General features: G+C 49.2%; 1 protein-coding gene across 1 annotated transcript in view; it reads left to right on the top strand.

The window, feature by feature from the left end:
- Nucleotides 1–3,130: 3,130 nt before the first annotated feature.
- The window catches only part of SETD7 (SET domain containing 7, histone lysine methyltransferase), a 30,431-nt gene continuing 20,471 nt past the window's right edge, over nt 3,131–13,090 (top strand). The window contains exon 1 of the mRNA XM_081333027.1: nt 3,131–3,640. Within this exon, the coding sequence (XP_081189153.1) occupies nt 3,601–3,640 (40 nt within the window). The 5' untranslated portion in view covers nt 3,131–3,600. The remainder of the gene's footprint in view (nt 3,641–13,090) is intronic.

Raw genomic sequence — 13,090 nt, forward strand, 5'->3', positions numbered from 1 at the left:
GCTAGGTTGGCAGAAGCTGGGACGAGTAACAGGCGCTCACTCTGTTACGTGGTGACGTGGTGGCTCAGTGGGTTAGGACGCTGAGCTTGTCGATCAGAAGGTCGGCAGTTTGGTGGGTCGAATCCCGAGTGCCACGTAACAGAGTGAGGAATGGCATAGGGGCTGGATAATCTCTTGCAAGCAAAGCTCAGTCTTCTTTTGTACATTCTGAATGTCAGTCCGTATTAATTTGTGCAATCATTGTAAATGAGTGAGCTGATGCAGTAGCAAAACAGAAACACATGGTTTTTCTTCCTATCTATATAATCAGTCTCTGTTGTCTCACTCTGTTACGCGGCACTCGGGATTCGACCCACCAAACTATATTTCTATCCAAATTATTGTTTTCATCAAAATGATGAAGTACAACATACTTATAAACTTTTAATGGTTATATAAAAGAAGAAATGTTTAACATATGTGGATTATTATGTAAACTGTATCTGCTGAAATGTTCTGTACTTCGCAGCCAGTCAAGGTACAGCATCTAGCAGTTCTGTTTTCTTTACTCTAAAATACAAATGTTAGGTCCAAAGCATCAACCAAGAAAATTTTTAAGTAATTATCAGCCAGCATTTGTTAGCCACTTTCAAGAAGGAGCTGTTCAAAACATGTGTCAGTGTAATATTGTAGGTTTATTAGTTCTTCAACCAGAGGTTAGGGTTAATCTTCTAGAAATGACATAATTTTCATAAACAGCCATTGCAGCTAATCTTTCCAGGAACATTTAATAAATGAGTCAGTATGTGGATGAGTCATACTTATCAATTACCAGATGCCCTTGTTAGTATTAAATAAAATATGAATTTTGCAACCCCCTCAATAAGGAAAGGTGGAAAAGCCCTGGAAATGGAAACCCTTTGAATCCACAGTATTTGGACTTGCTTGGCTTGAGCCCAGGACTATTCTTACCTATCTGGAGTCTAACAAGTAGCATTCACCAGAAAAGCCTTGACAGGATCATTTGATCGATCAGGATGGGGATATGCAACTGGGATGTTGATGATGCCATGCTGACTGTGAAGAAATGTACCCTTGGCCTTGGGAATGGTGAAGGAATGACTGAACCAGTGTGTGTGTTTGTGTGTCTGTGTGTCTGTGTGCGCTTTTAGAAAAGATTACTAGGTTTGAGAAAGAGGAATGTGTTAGAAAGATCAAATAACACCACCTTGATTGTTTGATAGACAATGGGGCAGAGTGAGATGACAGGCTTTCAAGATTCTGTTATTCTACCCTGCAACAATAAACAACATCTCTTCTGCTCCTGTTTTTTAACCTTACCTACCTTAAAGGGCTGATGCTGGCAGAGGAATCCCCTAATGCAGAGGTCCCCAACCTTTTGGGCACCAGGGACCAGTTCCACGGAGAAAGGTTTTTCAGGCACCAGAGAGTGTGTGGTTTTGTGTGCTGCCTGCATCCCATGGATGGGGCTTTGCTTGTTTGTGCAGACCAGTTGCTGGCATGCCGTGGCCCGGTACCAGTCCACAGACCAGGGATTGAGGACCCCTGCCGTAATGCATCTAGCAACCTCATGTAGATAATAAACTGGAACAAGAAAAACATGAAGCTTCAGGGAAATCTTCAGAACAAAATTGATTGGTTTCCTCAAAGACCATATCCAATCTTGACTTCTGTCACCTGTCTTTGCAATTTCCATGGATCTTTTCCTATTATTTTTACCTTCACATTATGTGTCAAAAATTAATTCTTCCAATGAGCAGTCTGGTTTTACTTTGTCTACTATTGAATTTTTTGCCGTTCTTGTGATTCAATGTGTCTCTAGATTTTTTTTCCCCCAGCACCATTATTCAAAGACATCTTTTTAATTTTTTCAGTCTTTTTCATGGTGCACTTATCAACTGGGAAAACCATAGCCTTAACAAGGCATACATTTGTTGTCAGGTTGATGTTTTTGTACTTTAATACAAATTTTTGCATAAAAGCACCTAGAGCTCTTAAGTGTGTGTAAGAGAGGGAGAATAAATATTATCAAATCTCTCCTTTGAGTAAATTTATACTTAGGGCTTTCAAAAAGGTTACCATAATACGACAATGATGTCACTACACAAATGACATTAATTAATCTTAACTTTAATGTACATGTAACTTCTTCCTTTGGGCTACTTCTGTCCAAAGGAAATGTGGACAATCACTACTAAATAGGAGTCACATTGAGTTTTTACTGTACTTGCAGTTCTTAACTTATTTGGTCACACAATTGATTCTGCTGGTTATAGAGATCAACTAGAGTCTTTTCTCTGTTTTGTCCCTGTGCAGCAGATTCAGTTTAAGATTTTTATCACTGTTTTTCAGTTGTGTTACTGGTATCAAACTTTATTATAACAAGTCATGGCTTGCTTGATCACAGCATATTAAATAATAGTACACTGGATTTACACATTTTAGACAAATGAAGGAAGCCAATATTGGGTTTCCACAAAATTCTGTACTGCATATTAGCCAAAAGAATTTAAGCTACTATTATATGCAAATCTGTCCAGTGTACTTAACTTAAAGTTTGGTTTGTTATATGAGTCAAGACCAATGGATAATTAAATAAATTATGGGTAAACATGTTGAATTTTACATGAATTTTAATTTAATTTTACAAATTAAATGTGGCAGGACTGTTTAGATTTCATTCTGTTTGTAAGATTACATGATTTTAGAAATTAGTAAAGACATTAAATACATTTATTGGCAGTTATAGTGTTATTTCTTAACAAAATTTTATAGTACAATGATTGTATAATAGGTTTTTTTCTCCACTAAAATTGAATATTAAGGCTTGCCATCAAAGTTCTTAATTACTATTTGCATATTTATGTACAAATTAATAGCCAGGACACCTGATGCAAGTATATAAAAAAAACCCTACCTCCTAACTTGCATTTAAACTTCACCAGCATTGCTAAATGTCTTTACAGAAGAGGAGGGTTTGGAAAGGGGGGGGGGGAAATATCAGAGATTATACGGGTAAACCTTAAGTTTCCCAGCTCCTAACACAACACACACACACACACACACACACACACACACACAAATACACAAAGAGAATGGGGTTCACTTATTTATTGCATTGGGAGCCAGGGAGTTATTCGTCGTTATCTACGCGGCTCATGAAGTCCACAAGGCGTACAAGGAGCGGACCAGAAAACAGAGTTGCCCTCCCTCGCTGCCGAAATAGACCCTGACAAGCGCACCGGCACCGGGAAAGCAACGTTGCCCGGCGGAGCGGCGTTGGGACTCCAGGGCAGCCACGACCTCGGTAGGGAGCTTCCGCTATCGGGGCTGCGCGAGGAGCTGTCAGTCAGGGAAGAGCCCCATCCCAGGGTGATGTCAGCAGATCAGCTGCTCTATAACAAAGCGCGGAGAAGGCAGCGTGCGCGAGTGGCGAGGCCCTCGGGCAAAGCGAGCTCCGAGGGGGAGAGTGGGTGAACCGGGCGGGTCTCCTCAGGCTGGGCGAGGCGGGAGCGTGACTGGCTCCAGGGAACACCTACCCAAAGCAAAAAGGCGCTGCGGCCGAGCAGGCGGACTGCTTTGCGCTCGGCGGCCCGAGCTATGGATAGCGACGAGGAGACGCTGGAAGAGACCGTCGAGGGTAAATGCGTCGCCTGGGCCTAAGGCCAGGGAGGGAGGAGTTAGGCGAGTCGCTCGCGGGCGCCGGGCTGGGGGAAGTTCGCAGCCCGAGGCGGGGACAAGCCTGAGAGTTTTTTTTTTCTGCCCCCAAAGCTCTGCGCATCTCCAACATTGCGAAAATGGAAAGAGCTCCTCCTCCGCTGGGAATTGCGGGAGTAAACGTGGGGCCTGTTCTTTGCGCCTTGTAGCTTTCCGGGAGGGAGCGGGGTCCTCCCTGTTGGGCTGCGCTTTGACGGGCCAAAAAAAGCACGCCGAAAGTTTGCCGCCTTCTGGGGAGTCGGTATTTGGAAGTTGATTTGGGGCGCGTGGCACAGCCTGGACTACACTTGGGGAAAAGTCGCTGGGGGGGGGGGTAAAGAACAACCTTCTCCCCTTAAATACACCTCAAAGGGATCGCTGCTTCCGTCGGCAGGGACGATCGCACTCCAGAGTTACTGCAAGCTTTTGTCTCGTGTTTTCCCGGGCAGAAGCGTGGCGTGGATGGGAGCGTGGAAATGTTTCCGCGCGCTTAAAGCGTGCTTCGCAGTTAGCCTGAAATCTGCTGGCTGGAAGTTCCGCTACCATCCGGCACTTTCCGCTCCAGATTAATACATTCGGCGGTTAATACAGCGTTTCCCAACTTTAGGAACTTGAAGATGCGTGGACTTCAACTCCCAGAATTCCCCAGCCAGCTATGCTGGCTGGGGAATTCTGGGAGTTGAAGTCCACGCATCTTCAAGTTCCTAAGGTTGGGAAACGCTGGGTTAATAGACCAAAAAGCTCTTAGACTCTCCGACGGGTTTTAAAAACCTATTGTTTGCACCTTCGTGCCTTAGTTTCTCTCTGCACTGGCATTAAAGAGGTTCAGAATAATCGTCAAAAATGTTTTCAGGGACCGTGAAATCTGTGAGAAAAACTTCTCATAATGACTTCTCCAAATAGCGTTTCGTTATTGCTTGAATAAATTGGAAAGTTCCTGTGGCTAAAATGTGACTAAAACTGCAAATCCTACTGAACTGCTTTAATTTCCTGCATTATTGGTGTTTTTTTTTGGAGATACACCGTTGAGCTCCGTGCCCCACAAACTTTTCTCCAGTAATTTTTAATGTGAATGTATATTTCTGATGAAAAATGTTAAAATGTATAGTATTTGGAGATGTTAAAATGAAGATTTGGTCTTAAAAAAAATCCTAAGGTATTTAACCAGAGTTTAAATATTCATTTGTTACTGCTGGAAGTTTCTAGCAAGACTTTTAGAAATGGCACATGTCAAATTGCTTAATTCTGATCTAGAATAATAACTACATTGCAATCCTGGCACCATATAATTTGGAAACAATAATTGTATTATCAGTGGAAGATTCTGCCTTTTGAACTAATATAAATTATGTTTAACTGCTGACTTAATGTTTATAGTGGCTACATTTAAAACATGAAATGTATTTTAAGTAAATTCATTAAATATGGAATTCTATTCCTGGTTGCATACAAATTAAGGGTCTGTGAGCATCATTGTGGACTGGGTTTTTTAATGTGTTGACTTAGATCACGGGTGTCAAACTCAATCACGTCATGTGACATGACGGGTTTTTTGCCTTTGCGGAGCAGGGTGGGCGTGGCCTGCACATGATGCATCTGCCCTGCAGGCCACCAGTTTGACACCCCTAACATACTAAACATTTTTTCATTCAAGACAAGGAAAAGTTAAATCTAATTTGAGTACAATATTCTAATGTGGGACTACACTTTAAAATCAGTTAGGTTAATCTGTGTGTAATCTAAAAAAGTGGCACATAAATTGAAGAGAAAGAGACAAGCTAGACATTACTAGGAGAAATATTTTACTAATTTTGTGCAACTGAAAACTTGATCTAAGCTTTGATTCTCACTATGAGTCATTAGGACACATCACTATTTACTGTATTCAGTCATCTATGAACACACTCTAGCTTATATTAGGTAAGTATAAGTGCTATAAGTATACTATAATTAGTAAGCGTATGCTAACATATAATGGAGTTACCAGCAGTTTTAATAATGTCACCAGTCAAATCCATATGTTACGAAGTCATAAACCTACAAGTATTGATGCATTATTTAATCCCATCAGGAATCGCCAACCTTAAAGTTAAAAATTAGTATAAATATGGCCCAAACAGTTTTTTTTTAAGTTTATATGATTTTTTTAAATCCACACCTTAAATGGAGGAAAAAAGAATTGTTAAAGCCATAGCTTGTTTTTTGAACTCCATACGTATATTTTTTGTAATCCTGCAGCAAGCAGTGAAGAAATAAATATAGTGGAGCCAGCCCTATTTTCAGCCTTTTTGGATAAAATGATAATAAAAATGAACACACCTATGTGCAGAATATTTATTTATAGTCTTCAACTGAGCAGAGACATACCCTTCCAATGAATTCAGGCATGTACTTCCTGCAGGAGGAGGTATTTTATGTGTCTGGGCATGTCCAGCACAAGTACTTGATGTGCACAAAGTATGTCTTACAAGATGAGATTGTTACATGACTGGACATGGAGAGAGCATATTCTGCAAGATTATATGCTTGTAGTAAAGGGTGCCGTGCCCTAACATGTCAGCACAGAAGCAGCAGCCTTTATCAGGCAGCCTGGAAGCAGATTTATTTAATGTAAAATTAAACCTCCCAAATTAAAGGCTAGGAGGAAAAACTCTACTCTTGAACCATAAAAGCTTTTTTGAGAATGTACAGAATGGAGTTATTCTGCCTTTTCACTTTAGATTCTGCAATAGAGCAAATCATAAGTATAAAGATTAAGAAAAACAGTGCTTCAGGACAGTTTTGAGTCCAATGTCCTAATTTTATTTTGTATTATTTTTAGAAATGATGTGCTCAAGATATTAGCATGACAGATTCTGAAAGTCTATAGCAGTGTTTTTCAACCACTGTTCCGCGGCACACTAGTGTGCCGCGAGATGTTGCCTGGTGTGCCGTGGGAAAAATTGAAAAGTAATTATAAAATACTTTCTTTGTGTTTATTTGATTCCTATTCAAGAGAATTACTTTATATATAGTCAATATAGGCACAGAGTTAAATTTTTTAACATTTTCTAATGGTGGAGTGCCTCGTGATTTTTTTCATGAAACAAGTGTGCCTTTGCCCAAAAAAGGTTGAAAAACACTGGTCTATAGCATCAAAATCCATTGTTCTTTAATGAGTTGTCTATTTGACTAAGAAAACAAGTTTATGGCTTTATTAAAACAAGACTCATAAAATGTTTTTGTTGTAGACTTTCCAATCCTGAAGCTTTTTGGATCATCATAAATATTTTCAGAAAACAGGATAAATTTTATTTCATGTAGGATACTTTTGTTGAGATGGGAACTTTCATATATTACTTTGAGTAGAACACTGCTCTTCAATTAGTAATATCCGGTACTGGGGCTGAATTGACTATCTGAAAAGGTTAGTATGTCAGACTTGCTCCTGATAACAAAATATTGGCATTTCTCCATTGAATTTTAATAGATCTACATACAAAAATCAAAATTTGTTTTATTAGTTTTCCTAATCTGTTTAATGTCACCCTGTTAAACAGAGAGATACAATTTAATCAATGCAAAGTATCCAAATCAGACTTCTTAGAGTGGTTTTGCAAAGATCTTAAGAATTTAGATCTGATTCAGCTAATTTATCACATTAACATGAGAGCATAACATAGCATATGTGACTTCAAGGTTTTTTTTGGTTTTTCTACCATTTCATAGCTAAGAAGACATTTTTTGAGGAGACGCAGCTAAGTGGATATTATTTCTTTGAGAAGTCTTGTTAGAGGGAAAGTAGCATTTGGGAACTTTTTCTTTTTTTCTTTTAAAATGATTTTTTTCCTTTAAAATGAAATATCAGGCTCATAATGTTAGATCATGAATTATCTATTTTCACATAAATATTGGTAGAATTTAAGGTTCCTTCCAAGAATTCCTGCAGTAATTCTGACTTCTGTTGGGTCACTTTTTTCTTTAGGTTGGTTAGGTGATCAGATCTTTGTATTAGAATATGATCTTGGTGAAGCAGTGGGCTAATGCCTCCTTAAGTAACACCAGCTGCCTGCAATTAGTGCAGGTTCGCATCCCACCAGGCTCAAGGTTGACTCAGCCTTCCATCCTTCCGAGGTAGGTAAAATGAGGACCCAGATTGTTGGGGGCAATAAGCTGACTTTGTAATAATGCCGCTTGGGGGGGGGCGAAAGCCCTAATAGGCATATATATAGAATGAAGGCTATTGCTAAGCTTGTAAGCCGCCCTGAGTCTTCGGAGAAGGGTGGGATATAAATGGAATTAAAATAAAAAAAATAAAAAAAAATCTTAGTCACTAGTGTTACTTGGCTGATTTGAGTGGCAAGGGGTGTACACAGTGGTGGGATTCAGCCAGTTTGCACCACTTCGGCAGAACCGATAGCTAATTTTTTGTTGCCCAGGCTCAGAATGGACTTCCGGAAGCAGCATCCACACAGACAACCGGTTGTTCACATACCGTATATACTTGAGTATAAGCCGAATTTTTCAGCCCACTTTTTGGGCTGAAAAATTCCACTTCGGCTTATACTCCAGTCAACAAAAAAACTTACCGAGGACTTGTGCGCGGCCGAGGCTTTGGTGCTTCCGGGATCGCCCGCACCTCTCCCAAGCCACCGCCGTCCGAGACCTGCCGAAGTTTGGGGAGGTTTGGGGAGGTGCGCGCGCACCTCCCCAAACTCCGCGCCTTGCCTGCCTGCTTCTTTCCGCAGCGGAAAGAAGCAGGCAGGCAGGGCGCGGAGGAACGGAGATTTGCCGACGTTTGGGGAGGTTTGGGCGCCTCCCCAAACCTCGGCAGGTCTCCGTTCCTCCGCGCAGACCTGCCGACGTTTGGGGAGGTTTGGGCGCCTCCCCAAACCTCGGCAGGTCTCCGTTCCTCCTGCCGACCTTTGGGGAGGTTTGGGCGCCTCCCCAAACCTCCCCAGGTCTCCGTTCCTCCTGCCGACCTTTGGGGAGGTTTGGGCGCCTCCCCAAACGTCCCCAAACCTCGGCAGGTCTCCGTTCCTCCTGCCGACCTTTGGGGAGGTTTGGGCGCCTCCCCAAACCTCCCCAAACCTCGGCAGGTCTCCGTTCCTCCTGCCGACCTTTGGGGAGGTTTGGGCGCCTCCCCAAACGTCCCCAAACCTCGGCAGGTCTCCGTTCCTCCTGCCGACCTTTGGGGAGGTTTGGGCGCCTCCCCAAACCTCCCCAAACCTCGGCAGGTCTCCGTTCCTCCGCGCAGACCTGCCGACCTTTGGGGAGGTTTGGGCGCCTCCCCAAACGTCCCCAAACCTCGGCAGGTCTCCGTTCCTGTTTGGGGAGGTTTGGGCGCCTCCCCAAACCTCCCCAAACCTCGGAAGGTCTCCGTTCCTCCGCGCAGACCTGCCGACCTTTGGGGAGGTTTGGGCGCCTCCCCAAACGTCCCCAAACCTCGGCAGGTCTCCGTTCCTGTTTGGGGAGGTTTGGGCGCCTCCCCAAACCTCGGCAGGTCTCCGTTCCTCCGCGCAGACCTGCCGACCTTTGGGGAGGTTTGGGCGCCTCCCCAAACGTCCCCAAACCTCGGCAGGTCTCCGTTCCTCCGCGCAGACCTGCCGACCTTTGGGGAGGTTTGGGCGCCTCCCCAAACGTCCCCAAACCTCGGCAGGTCTCCGTTCCTGTTTGGGGAGGTTTGGGCGCCTCCCCAAACCTCCCCAAACCTCGGCAGGTCTCCGTTCCTCCGCGCAGACCTGCCGACCTTTGGGGAGGTTTGGGCGCCTCCCCAAACGTCCCCAAACCTCGGCAGGTCTCCGTTCCTGTTTGGGGAGGTTTGGGCGCCTCCCCAAACCTCCCCAAACCTTGGCAGGTCTCCGTTCCTCCGCGCAGACCTGCCGACGTTTGGGGAGGTTTGGGCGCCTCCCCAAACCTCCCCAAACCTCGGCAGGTCTCCGTTCCTGTTTGGGGAGGTTTGGGCGCCTCCCCAAACCTCCCCAAACCTCGGCAGGTCTCCGTTCCTCCGCGCAGACCTGCCGACCTTTGGGGAGGTTTGGGCGCCTCCCCAAACGTCCCCAAACCTCGGCAGGTCTCCGTTCCTGTTTGGGGAGGTTTGGGCGCCTCCCCAAACCTCGGCAGGTCTCCGTTCCTCCGCGCAGACCTGCCGACCTTTGGGGAGGTTTGGGCGCCTCCCCAAACGTCCCCAAACCTCGGCAGGTCTCCGTTCCTGTTTGGGGAGGTTTGGGCGCCTCCCCAAACGTCCCCAAACCTCGGCAGGTCTCCGTTCCTCCGCGCAGACCTGCCGACGTTTGGGGAGGTTTGGGCGCCTCCCCAAACGTCCCCAAACCTCGGCAGGTCTCCGTTCCTGTTTGGGGAGGTTTGGGCGCCTCCCCAAACGTCCCCAAACCTCGGCAGGTCTCCGTTCCTCCGCGCAGACCTGCCGACCTTTGGGGAGGTTTGGGCGCCTCCCCAAACGTCCCCAAACCTCGGCAGGTCTCCGTTCCTGTTTGGGGAGGTTTGGGCGCCTCCCCAAACGTCCCCAAACCTCGGCAGGTCTCCGTTCCTCCGCGCAGACCTGCCGACCTTTGGGGAGGTTTGGGCGCCTCCCCAAACGTCCCCAAACCTCGGCAGGTCTCCGTTCCTGTTTGGGGAGGTTTGGGCGCCTCCCCAAACCTCGGCAGGTCTCCGTTCCTCCGCGCAGACCTGCCGACCTTTGGGGAGGTTTGGGCGCCTCCCCAAACATCCCCAAACCTCGGCAGGTCTCCGTTCCTGTTTGGGGAGGTTTGGGCGCCTCCCCAAACGTCCCCAAACCTCGGCAGGTCTCCGTTCCTCCGCGCAGACCTGCCGACGTTTGGGGAGGTTTGGGCGCCTCCCCAAACGTCCCCAAACCTCGGCAGGTCTCCGTTCCTGTTTGGGGAGGTTTGGGCGCCTCCCCAAACCTCCCCAAACCTCGGCAGGTCTCCGTTCCTCCGCGCAGACCTGCCGACCTTTGGGGAGGTTTGGGCGCCTCCCCAAACGTCCCCAAACCTCGGCAGGTCTCCGTTCCTGTTTGGGGAGGTTTGGGCGCCTCCCCAAACGTCCCCAAACCTCGGCAGGTCTCCGTTCCTCCGCGCAGACCTGCCGACCTTTGGGGAGGTTTGGGCGCCTCCCCAAACGTCCCCAAACCTCGGCAGGTCTCCGTTCCTGTTTGGGGAGGTTTGGGCGCCTCCCCAAACCTCGGCAGGTCTCCGTTCCTCCGCGCAGACCTGCCGACCTTTGGGGAGGTTTGGGCGCCTCCCCAAACATCCCCAAACCTCGGCAGGTCTCCGTTCCTGTTTGGGGAGGTTTGGGCGCCTCCCCAAACGTCCCCAAACCTCGGCAGGTCTCCGTTCCTCCGCGCAGACCTGCCGACGTTTGGGGAGGTTTGGGCGCCTCCCCAAACGTCCCCAAACCTCGGCAGGTCTCCGTTCCTGTTTGGGGAGGTTTGGGCGCCTCCCCAAACCTCGGCAGGTCTCCGTTCCTCCGCGCAGACCTGCCGACCTTTGGGGAGGTTTGGGCGCCTCCCCAAACGTCCCCAAACCTCGGCAGGTCTCCGTTCCTGTTTGGGGAGGTTTGGGCGCCTCCCCAAACCTCGGCAGGTCTCCGTTCCTCCGCGCAGACCTGCCGACCTTTGGGGAGGTTTGGGCGCCTCCCCAAACGTCCCCAAACCTCGGCAGGTCTCCGTTCCTCCGCGCAGACCTGCCGACCTTTGGGGAGGTTTGGGCGCCTCCCCAAACGTCCCCAAACCTCGGCAGGTCTCCGTTCCTGTTTGGGGAGGTTTGGGCGCCTCCCCAAACCTCCCCAAACCTCGGCAGGTCTCCGTTCCTCCGCGCAGACCTGCCGACCTTTGGGGAGGTTTGGGCGCCTCCCCAAACGTCCCCAAACCTCGGCAGGTCTCCGTTCCTGTTTGGGGAGGTTTGGGCGCCTCCCCAAACCTCCCCAAACCTCGGCAGGTCTCCGTTCCTCCGCGCAGACCTGCCGACGTTTGGGGAGGTTTGGGCGCCTCCCCAAACGTCCCCAAACCTCGGCAGGTCTCCGTTCCTGTTTGGGGAGGTTTGGGCGCCTCCCCAAACCTCCCCAAACCTCGGCAGGTCTCCGTTCCTCCGCGCAGACCTGCCGACCTTTGGGGAGGTTTGGGCGCCTCCCCAAACGTCCCCAAACCTCGGCAGGTCTCCGTTCCTGTTTGGGGAGGTTTGGGCGCCTCCCCAAACGTCCCCAAACCTCGGCAGGTCTCCGTTCCTCCGCGCAGACCTGCCGACCTTTGGGGAGGTTTGGGCGCCTCCCCAAACGTCCCCAAACCTCGGCAGGTCTCCGTTCCTGTTTGGGGAGGTTTGGGCGCCTCCCCAAACCTCCCCAAACCTCGGCAGGTCTCCGTTCCTCCGCGCAGACCTGCCGACGTTTGGGGAGGTTTGGGCGCCTCCCCAAACCTCCCCAAACCTCGGCAGGTCTCCGTTCCTGTTTGGGGAGGTTTGGGCGCCTCCCCAAACCTCCCCAAACCTCGGCAGGTCTCCGTTCCTCCGCGCAGACCTGCCGACCTTTGGGGAGGTTTGGGCGCCTCCCCAAACCTCCCCAAAGGTCGGCAGGTCTGCGCGGAGGAACGGAGACCTGCCGAGGTTTGGGGACGTTTGGGGAGGCGCCCAAACCTCCCCAAACAGGAACGGAGACCTGCCGAGGTTTGGGGACGTTTGGGGAGGCGCCCAAACCTCCCCAAAGGTCGGCAGGTCTGCGCGGAGGAACGGAGACCTGCCGAGGTTTGGGGAGGTTTGGGGAGGCGCCCAAACCTCCCCAAACAGGAACGGAGACCTGCCGAGGTTTGGGGACGTTTGGGGAGGCGCCCAAACCTCCCCAAACGTCGGCAGGTCTGCGCGGAGGAACGGAGACCTGCCGAGGTTTGGGGACGTTTGGGGAGGCGCCCAAACCTCCCCAAACAGGAACGGAGACCTGCCGAGGTTTGGGGACGTTTGGGGAGGCGCCCAAACCTCCCCAAAGGTCGGCAGGTCTGCGCGGAGGAACGGAGACCTGCCGAGGTTTGGGGAGGCGCCCAAACCTCCCCAAACAGGAACGGAGACCTGCCGAGGTTTGGGGACGTTTGGGGAGGCGCCCAAACCTCCCCAAAGGTCGGCAGGTCTGCGCGGAGGAACGGAGACCTGCCGAGGTTTGGGGACGTTTGGGGAGGCGCCCAAACCTCCCCAAACAGGAACGGAGACCTGCCGAGGTTTGGGGACGTTTGGGGAGGCGCCCAAACCTCCCCAAAGGTCGGCAGGTCTGCGCGGAGGAACGGAGACCTGCCGAGGTTTGGGGACGTTTGGGGAGGCGCCCAAACCTCCCCAAACAGGAACGGAGACCTGCCGAGGTTTGGGGACGTTTGGGGAGGCGCCCAAACCTCCCCAAACGTCGGCAGGTCTGCGCGGAG

This window comes from Vipera berus (genome assembly GCF_964194415.1).
Source record: "Vipera berus genome assembly, chromosome: 7".
Lineage (NCBI taxonomy): Eukaryota > Metazoa > Chordata > Lepidosauria > Squamata > Viperidae > Vipera > Vipera berus.